Source organism: Anomaloglossus baeobatrachus, chromosome 2 (assembly GCF_048569485.1).
Source record: "Anomaloglossus baeobatrachus isolate aAnoBae1 chromosome 2, aAnoBae1.hap1, whole genome shotgun sequence".
Taxonomy (NCBI): Eukaryota; Metazoa; Chordata; class Amphibia; order Anura; family Aromobatidae; genus Anomaloglossus; species Anomaloglossus baeobatrachus.
The window spans coordinates 737,023,004-737,032,986 of NC_134354.1; the positions used below are offsets into that span (position 1 = coordinate 737,023,004).

General features: G+C 46.7%; 1 protein-coding gene across 2 annotated transcripts in view; it reads left to right on the forward strand.

Moving 5' to 3' along the window:
• Positions 1-3,570, forward strand: part of LATS2 (large tumor suppressor kinase 2) — a 92,689-nt gene extending 89,119 nt beyond the window's left edge. For both annotated transcript variants that reach the window (XM_075337397.1, XM_075337398.1), the window contains exons 7-8: positions 576-682; positions 2,152-3,570. In XM_075337397.1, the coding sequence (XP_075193512.1) occupies positions 576-682; positions 2,152-2,640 (596 nt within the window). In that variant the 3' untranslated portion in view covers positions 2,641-3,570. The remainder of the gene's footprint in view (positions 1-575; positions 683-2,151) is intronic.
• The last annotated feature ends 6,413 nt before the right edge of the window (positions 3,571-9,983 follow it).

Consider the following 9,983-nt stretch of genomic DNA (forward strand, 5'->3'; position numbering starts at 1 on the left):
GGCGGGATGCTTACGTCCCGCTCATCTCCGCCCCTCCGCTTCTATTGGCTACCTACCGTGTGACGTCGCTGTGACGCCGCACGACCCGCCCCCTTAGGAAGGAGGCGGGTTGCCGGCCAGAGCGATGTCGCAGGGCAGGTAAGTGCGTGTGAAGCTGCCGTAGCGATAATGTTCGCTGCGGCAGCTATCACAAGATATTGCATGTGCGACGGGGGCGGGGACTATCGCGCTCGGCATCGCTACAATCGGCTAGCGATGTTGCAGCGTGCAAAATACCCCTAAGGGTTTAATCATATGGGGCAGATATGTTTAGATATTTTTTTCTAAAATTTGAATATAAGAAATAATACAAAGATGAACCTTTTGATAAAATATTGTGAAATCAAATGTATTCTGTCCATCCTGTCATTGATTCGCATACAGAACATAAGATGGATTTGATGGATGCACTTTTATATGACTAGCAATGAAGCATGAAAAATCTAGAATATAAACAGACTTAAATAAATATTGTAAAATGAATGATCATCTAATACGCTGATATTTGCTCACATGAGTGCTCTGTCATTGTGCAGGGTACACGCAGCTCTGTGACTGGTGGAGCGTGGGCGTCATCCTCTTTGAGATGTTGATCGGACAGCCTCCTTTCCTTGCACCCAACCCAACTGAAACACAACTAAAGGTAACAGCCCAGATGGTCTAAAATGCTTTATTACTTAAATATCATCAGCTAAGTCATCACCCCGCCCCCCCCCCGGTGTTCCCCTGGTTTCTGTACCCTTTTGCAGCGTTGATCCCCCGTGATCCCTCCTCCTTCACAATAAATGCTGGGCCCATGCGCAGAGAGCGGCTGTCAGCTCAGCTTCCTGCTTTGAGAACGGCTGTGCTGGCTGCATGCACACTGCTGCTGTTGACATTTTTTGGGGGGGGTCACTGGTCAATAAATTCAGGGTCAAAGTCAGATAATTTAATAATAAAAAAATACATTCAAACTTTTATTTTCCTAAATATAATTACAGTTAAATTCAGATAATATCTGAGTTACATATTTGCCATAGTTGCTGGGAATGGTTTTGCACATGTGCTTGAATGAAATCATATAGTGGGGGATTTAACAGCCACGACCCCACTATATCTCAATGAATAAGCGCTGCTGTACAGGAAAAAGTCCCCATTCCTGTCACGATGACTTTGGAATAGTGGGGAAACGGGTCTGTTACGCTGTCCCTTAAGTTAGGGGACCCTATGCTATCCCTAATCTCAGGGATACTCCTAATGGTGGAGATACCCAAGTCTCCTTCTTGGCTCTCCTCCTGGCTAGTCCTGATATTTTTCCCCCTCCCTCCAGGGAGGGACGGGACAGATGTGTGTAGAAACCCACAGATAAAGATAGACATGGGCAAACCAAAACTCTGTCTCACAGCGCACACAGACATAGGTAAAGACATTAAGAGATTCAGGAGGAAAAAAAAGAGCAGGAAGGAAGTAAAAAAACAACAGAGGTAAACTCCACAATCGCACCATGCAATAAGCACAACTTAAGCAGAACTTTCACACCACACCGCACAAAAAAACATAGAATAAACTATAGCTAGCATGGGTATCAGGATTCTACCAGCATAAATAGGAGGAGAGCAAATGTGATAGGTCTCCCCCCCAATATGTGATTAAAGGAGCAAACAGACTAGCAGAGATTAACTATTGCTAGCCTATTTATGAATCAGCACACAGCAGGTTGATGCCCGAGTCTGCCTGTGTTGATCCCAGACACTAGAGAAACCATTGGGTGGAGTGTCAGAATCTGCAATCTGAACAGAGCCCGACACAGCCATGACAGTTGGCGAAGTTTGTACAAAACTCCATGTGACTATTCCCTTTGTTTTCATCCTACAGGCCTTCGGCATCTTCTTGTATTTTGCTCCTTCCTTTCCTGCCCTTATTAGACTCATGATTATATTTGAAGTAATCAGAAGTAGCATAAGTTAATAGCCATGTTTGATGAAGTGTGCCTTGCTCTTGGAGATTGTACCTTCATAGATATATATATATATATATATATATATATATATATATATATATATATAAAATATGTATATATAAGTTATATGTAGTATTTTATGTGTTAACATTGGCTTGGCTTTTGTCTTAAAGGTAATAAATTGGGAGAACACGCTGCACATTCCCTCCCAGATCAAGCTTAGCCCAGAGGCCACAGATCTGATCACCAAGCTTTGTTGTGCTGCAGAGAACAGACTCGGCAGAAACGGAGCAGATGAAATTAAAGCCCACCCATTCTTCAAGTCCATTGACTTCTCCTCCGATATCCGGCGCCAGCCAGCACCTTATGTCCCTAAAATCAGTCACCCAATGGACACGTCCAACTTCGATCCAGTGGATGAAGAGGGCCCATGGAATAAGAGTGGGGACAGCACCATGGCTTGGGACACTCTCATGTCTACTAATAACAAGCACACAGAACATGCTTTCTACGAATTCACCTTCAGAAGGTTCTTCGATGATAACGGTTATCCTTTCCGCTATCCAAAGCCATCTCGAATGGAGCCCTCCCCATGTGAGGAATCTAGGGAAGAAAGTCAAGAGGCAAGCGAGACCGAGAATTGCCAACCCGTCTATGTATGAAATGTCTCACTCCAGTGAAGCTTCGACCCATGACCAATGCCCATTTCTGCCCTTAAGATGGGAAACCATGATAGCTATCAGCCTCCGGCCATAACCGTTAGAAGAATGGCACTTATCAAGACAGATGCAGAGTACTGGAAGTGTTTGGGGCTTCTTGGCATCTCACCGATTGTACCTTAATATGGAGGCTGATTCATGGCATGAGCTTATATAGATGATAAGCTACCAGCGAAAACCAAAGACAATGGTACCTGTTCCATATGGCACCTTTTTGGCATTATCCCTGCCAAGCAACAGGGTATCATTATAAGTGGACTCTTACGTACTTGACTGCAGGTCTGTGCCCTCCGATGCAGCATGACTTACTCTTTTCTTGCATAGCAATAACCTACATCTTTCCACCAGACTTCAGCATCTTCACATCTGAAGAATATTCTGATTTCTGTGACTGCATCTTAGTTCATTTTTATGAAATTTTGAAAAAGGGGTCCATCATTTTCAAAGAAATATTATAAATATTCTCTGTAAGACTGACCTGTGAGGTGACGGTGGCGCCCACCGCGGGGAGGACTGCAGTGTGGGAAATACTCAATCCGCTGCTTTACTTCTTCGGAAATATTTTACGGATATTGAAGGAGATTGCTTTGACTCTTGACTATTATTATTATTATTATTATTTTTTTTGTTTTTTACAAACTTTATAGATCTTAAGACTTCTGTTACAACCTCGACCATTACCCATATATTTTTCAAAGAGCACTTATATATTTTCTAATGTCGGTTTGACCCTCGCAAAATTTATTGGATGTATTTGCTGCATATAAAATGCAGAATATAACTTTTTTTTTTTTTTTTTAAAGGTTCAAACATAAAATGTACTAGATGGAGACGTGACAGTATTTAGCAGTGAGGGTTGATTCAAGGGTAAAACTCATATTTACTGTATATTTCTGCCATTCCATTAGTGGTTACATTTTTTTTTTAGCTCCGTTCCCAACCTAATCAACTCCATTGTAGGAGGCTGGGATCCGTCATGGCTTCTGTATGAATGGAAGCCATAATGTTTGCGTCATCGGAGCTTAAATTGTAAAGGATAAACTTTCTCCTTTGCTGGATTCTTCAAAAGACTTTAATGGGTTCATTTATCTCATAAAGGGAATGTTCAGCATTAGAAAAACATAAATGTATTTTTCCAAAAAATAGTGCCACACCCGTCCGCAAGTTGCATGTGGCGTTGGAGCTCAACCCTATTCAGACCATGGACCTGAGTGGCCATGTACTTATAATACTAGACAACCCTTTTAAGCTAGGAAACAAAGTTCCATATCGTTGATGATTATTTGACTGATCCCTCGAAGGAAAAATGAGGTCTGCTAATGCTTTAAATTTCCATTAAAGGGGTATTTCTGTCTTAAAGGGAATATGTCATAAGGTTTTTGGTAGTCCAACATAATGTAGGGGTAGAGACCCTGATTACAGCACTGTGTCACTTACTGGGCTGCTTGCTGTAATTTTGATAAAATCCCTGTTTTATTTGCTGCAGATATAGCAGTTCTCTGAATACTGAGCCCTGTATAACCCCACCCACACCACTGATTGGCATCTTTCTGCTCATGCACAGTGTAAACTGAAAGCTGCTAATCAGTATTGGGGGTGGGGTTATACTGTACAGGGTTCATGAATATGGAGGACTACTTGGCTGCAGGTTTACTAGTCCTCTAATGATAATCTCATGCTGATAAAACTGTGATTTTTATCAGCAAGCAGCCCAGTAAGTGACACATCGATGGAATCTCTGCCTCTAAATTATGCTGCTATCAGATTAGGTGGCAAAAATCTGGTGACAGTCACTCCATGTGATTGCTGACTTCTGAATTGTGACAGCGGTGTGCACAATTGTCAAAATTCCCTGGTATTCCTTGTGATAGTGGGTAATTTGTATCCCTGCTGTCACATGCCAACTAGACGCTCTCGGCCTTCTGCATAGCAGTGAATTGAGAGAAGCCGAACACGTCTAGTCGAGACGTGACCGCAAGTATATAAAATCGCATACACAAAGTCACATGACCGACTGCCCACATCGAGGGAAGCATATGAACCGCAAGTTGTCATAATTCTGGAGTCATATAAAATCTGGACAACCCCTTTTAAACCATATTAATGGAATTTACTAACTCAAAAAAAAAATAGAAAAAAAATCCAAAAAAAATTTGTAAATTGTAAATGAAACAGATTTATATATAAAGTTTTATATCTATATATATTGATAAATAAGACTGCACCTAAATAAAAAAAAATACACAAAAACAAAATACTAACGTAGGAACGGCCTTTAACCCCAAAACATGTGACATCTTTCTTGTGCAATATGATTACACTATATTGTTTTGTTTTTTTCTTTGGTATGTTTTATAAGAGTGTTTGTGCCATTTATACATCCTTTCTTACTTGGCTGCTCTGTAATTGCCTGGTGGGTTTTTGGTAGGACGTGTGAGTAAGTGTTTGCATATTGCGTGGTTTTGACTCTTAGGTTTTATTGTCCCCAGATTCACAGGCCGGTTCTGTGAGACTGGAGGAGGAAGTAGGAATTGTGAAATGTGGTGATGTGTATAATTGTGTGTTTGTCCGTGCAAAGGCTGGACCAAAGGATGATGAGCACATCGGGAAACAATGGGTTGGATGTTACGATCTTAGATTTTTCTATGCACTTGTCTTCCGTCCAGCTTTTGTGTCAGGAGAGCGGTAGATGGTGACTCTCTCGGGCTCTGATAGAGAACGTTGGATGTATTTTGTGTATTATATTCTGGATTGTTCTGTATGTATCTGTATAACCGCATTGAAATGTACCGGTCACCTGCACGCGGTGTAGTCAGTCGTTCCTCGTTGAGGTGGAACCTACTTTGTGTTGGTGGCTCTTGCCGATCGGCCGCCTCTACCGTGGGCTGGTGATGTGTGCACGGCAATAAGTGAATGATTTTTGATCCGAACCTCTCTAAGGCTTTTGATATATTGCTTATGTGAAAGCTGCGTCTTCATTAAATGTACGTTCTATCTTCAAACTCAAGAAAGCTGTTGTATCGAGTACGCGGACGCACATTGGAGGTTATCCCATGAGAGATACTGTTGTTAAGTGAGATATAACAGAATGCTGCTTCACCAATGAATAGCAATTTAGTTATTTTTATTAATACATATGCAGCAAAACTGAATTTGTCATTTGGCCCAACACATGGTCCTCACATATAGGAGCGCAGGCAGACCGGAGCGGGAGATCTTGCCCATAGCAGATTTTGACGGCACTAGAGTCATGCATAGAAGAAAAGACCAAAATGGGCTTGATTTATGATGCTAGATTTTCCTACCAAAGACAGAATGGCTGAGTGTTTATTTCTTCTGCATAATCATTGCTCCAATTTTCCACACTTAAAGGGAACCTGTCACCAGATTTGGCGACTATAAGCTGCGGCCACCGCCAGTGGGCTCTTATATACAGTGTTCCAGAACGCAGTATATAAGAGCCCAGGCCGCACTGTATAAGGTAAAAATCACTTTTATAGTACTCACTTAGGGGGCGATTCAGTCTGATGGGTGTCACTGCTCTCCGGTATGGCGCCTCCTCTCTGCTGCGATCTCCGTCTTCCTTCTACACAGCCCAGTGTGTATAACTTGTCTTAGGTCATCCACTTGCGTCATCCACACAAGCCGACATTGCGGTCCTGTGCAGGCGCACTTTGATCTGACCTGGTGAGGGCAGATCAAAGTACTGTAATGCGCAGTCATGAGGAAAAGTTAAAGACCGCCCGTGCATGCGCACTACAGTACTTTGATCTGCCCTGAGCAGGGCCCCTGTGGAGGATCTCAATGCCGGTCTGTGTGGATGACTTAGGACGCGTCATGCACTCGGGCCTCAGATGAAAGAAGATGGAGACCGCCGGAAAGAGGAGGCGATGGGCCGGAGAGCAGCGATACCTATCGGACCGCCCCCTAAATAAGTATTATAAAAGTGTTTTTTATGTCTTACAGAGCGTCCTGGGCTCTTATATACAGTATTCTGGAATGCCGTTTATAAGAGCTCACTGGTGGTGGCCGCAGCTTATAGGGGACAAGTCTGGTGATAAGTTCCCTTTAAGGTGAGGCACACACTGAGCTCAGTGTCATGCGCACACTCGCAAGGCAGCCTGGGTAGCTAGGCATCCATCCACCATGTAGACCCATTATACAAGTGTTCAGTCACTGACTTTCCCACCCAAGATAATATTTCACCTTTTGCTCTAGTTTTATAGACTGTTGTTTATTCTCCTTAGTATCTTTGGATGTTTCGCCTCCGGGTCTGTTTCCCATGTTAGCCCAATTATAGACCAGTAATGGTTAATTAAATAAAAAATGGACACTAGATTGTATAGGTTTCTTATAGGAATGCTGGGCCCGCTGCGCTTTCCTTGCCGGACAGTGAACAAAAGAACACACTTTTGGCCTTTGTCTGGCGAATGAAGGCCCATGGGAAGGTTACATGTGAACAGATCCCGTATACTGTTGGCCAAGTGCATAGACGCAGTGCGCACTCAGCCTTTGTCTGCAAACGGAGCAATTCCTAAAAAGTCTCTAAGGGAATAAGACAAATCAAGGTTGGGTCCCCCTGTGTTAAAAGGGCCCCACTGTATATGAATGGACTGCTTCTATGGTGCATACATTGTGGGGGTCCATCACGTTATAATTCACCTCTGCTGCATCTGTATTAATCTATGATATCACTCATTTTTACGGCATAACCCCATCGTCTGCCCATCGCCTAATCCTAATCTATCGTATGTGCCATATGCAAACATCAATAACCAACAGGAAGGAAGAGAATGTATCACGCTAGAAATAATTTGTATCCCATCCTGTCAAGTTGGGCTTAAGGGAAACACAATTATTTACAATAAATAAATATATCATTTCTGTGTATGATACATTAAATAAATTTCTTTATTTTAACATAAAACCTTGCATCTAAAATCTTTACTTGTATGAAACAGTAATTCTAACGCTTGTAACGGGGGAAAATAAATATTATACCTACAATGATTTTTTTTATTTTTATTTCCCATATACACTACTGAAAAAAAAACTTGCAGATTTCACAATGGTCACTAAGCCGCATAGTAAGCATAGTAATACATCCTGAGTACCGTATTTTTCGGATTATAAAACGCACTTTCCTTCCCAAAAAATTGGGAGGAAAATGGGGGAGCTTCTTTTAAGCCAAATATAGCTTACTAGGGGGTAGTGGAGAATGGTCACAGGAAGCAGGGGCGATGCTGCGGGCTGTGTGCTATTCTGTGAGCGGTGCTGATGCTGCGGGTGGTGCTGGTGCTGATGTCTGGCTGTGCTGTGCTGTGGGGGGTGCTAATGCTGATGTCTGGATGTGCTGCTGTGGGCGGTGCTGGTGCTGATGTCTGGCTGTGCTGCGCTGTGGGGGGGGCTGGTGCTGATGTCTGGCTGTGCTGTGCTGTGGGGGGGGGGCTGGTGCTGATGTCTGGCTGTGCTGTGCTGTGGGGGGTGCTAATGCTGATGTCTGGATGTGCTGCTGCGGGCGGTGCTGGTGCTGATGTCTGGCTGTGCTGCGCTATGGGGGGGGCTGGTGCTGATGTCTGGCTGTGCTGCTGCGGGGCGGTGCTGGTGCTGATGTCTGGCTGTGCTGTGCTGTGGGGGGTGCTAATGCTGATGTCTGGATGTGCTGCTGCGGGCGGTGCTGGTGCTGATGTCTGGCTGTGCTGCGCTGTGGGGCGGGGGCTGGTGCTGATGTCTGGCTGTGCTGTGCTGTGGGGGGTGCTGGTGCTGATGTCTGGCTGTGCTGCTGTGGGCGGTGCTGGTGCTGATGTCTGGCTGTGCTGCGCTGTGGGGGGGGCTGGTGCTGATGTCTGGCTGTGCTGTGCTGTGGGGGGTGCTGGTGCTGATGTCTGGCTCTGCTGCTGTGGGCGGTGCTGGTGCTGATGTCTGGCTGTGCTGCGCTGTGGGGGGGGCTGGTGCTGATGTCTGGCTGTGCTGTGCTGTGGGGGGTGCTGGTGCTGATGTCTGGCTCTGCTGCTGTGGGCGGTGCTGGTGCTGATGTCTGGCTGTGCTGCGCTGTGGGGGGGGCTGGTGATGATGTCTGGCTGTGCTGTGCTGTGGGGGGTGCTGGTGCTGATGTCTGGCTGTGCTGCTGCGGGCGGTACTGGTGCTGATGTCTGGCTGTGCTGCTGTGGAGCGGTGCTGCTGCTGATGACTGGCTGTGCTGCTGCGGGGCGGTGCTGGTGCTGATGTCTGGCTGTGCTGTGGGGGGTGCTGGTGCTGATGTCTGGCTGTGCTGTGGGAAGTGCTGGTGCAGATGTCTGGCTGTGCTGCTGCGGGGCGGTGCTGGTGCTGATGTTTGGATGTGCTGCTGTGGGGCGGTACTGGTGCTGATGTCTGGCTGTGCTGCTGTGGAGCGGTGCTGGTGCTGATGTCTGGCTGTGCTGCTGTGGGGCGGTGCTGGTGCTGATGTCTGGCTGTGCTGTGGGGGGTGCTGGTGCTGATGTCTGGCTGTGCTGTGCTGTGGGAAGTGCTGGTGCTGATGTCTGGCTGTGCTGCTGCGGGGCGGTGCTGGTGCTGATGTTTGGATGTGCTGCTGTGGGGCGGTGCTGGTGCTGATGTCTGGCTGTGCTGCTGTGGGTGGTGCTGGTGCTGATGTCTGGCTGTGCTGTGCTGTGGGGGGTGCTGGTGCTGATGTCTGGCTGTGCTGCTGCGGGTGGTACTGGTGCTGATGTCTGGCTGTGCTGCTGTGGGGGGGTGCTGGTGCTGATGTCTGGCTGTGCTGCTGCGGGCGGTACTGGTGCTGATGTCTGGCTGTGCTGCTGTGGGGCAGTGCTGGTGCTGATGTCTGGATGTGCTGCTGTGGGGGGTGCTGGTGCTGATGTCTGGCTGTGCTGTGCAGTGGGGGGTGCTGGTGCTGATGTCTGGCTGTGCTGCGCTGTGGGGGGTGCTGGTGCTGATGTCTGGCTGTGCTGCTGTGGGGCGGTGCTGGTGCTGATGTCTGGCTGTGCTGCTTCGGGCGGTACTGGTGCTGATGTCTGGCTGTGCTGCTGCGGGCGGTGCTGGTGCTGATGTCTGGCTGTGCTGCTGCGGGCGGTGCTGATGCTGATGTCTGGCTGTGCTGTGCTGTGGGGGGTGAGGCAGGAGTCATCCTGCAAATGTTGGCAGTGTGGGATTCAAATAAGGGCACCCGGAGTCGGCGCATGTGCACATTGAGCTCTCTGCTCAAGATCTCATCTGCACACGCACCGCCTAGGGTCCCAGGAGCAGACTTAAGGAAAATGGTGCCCGGAAGTGGCTTGTGCACAGAT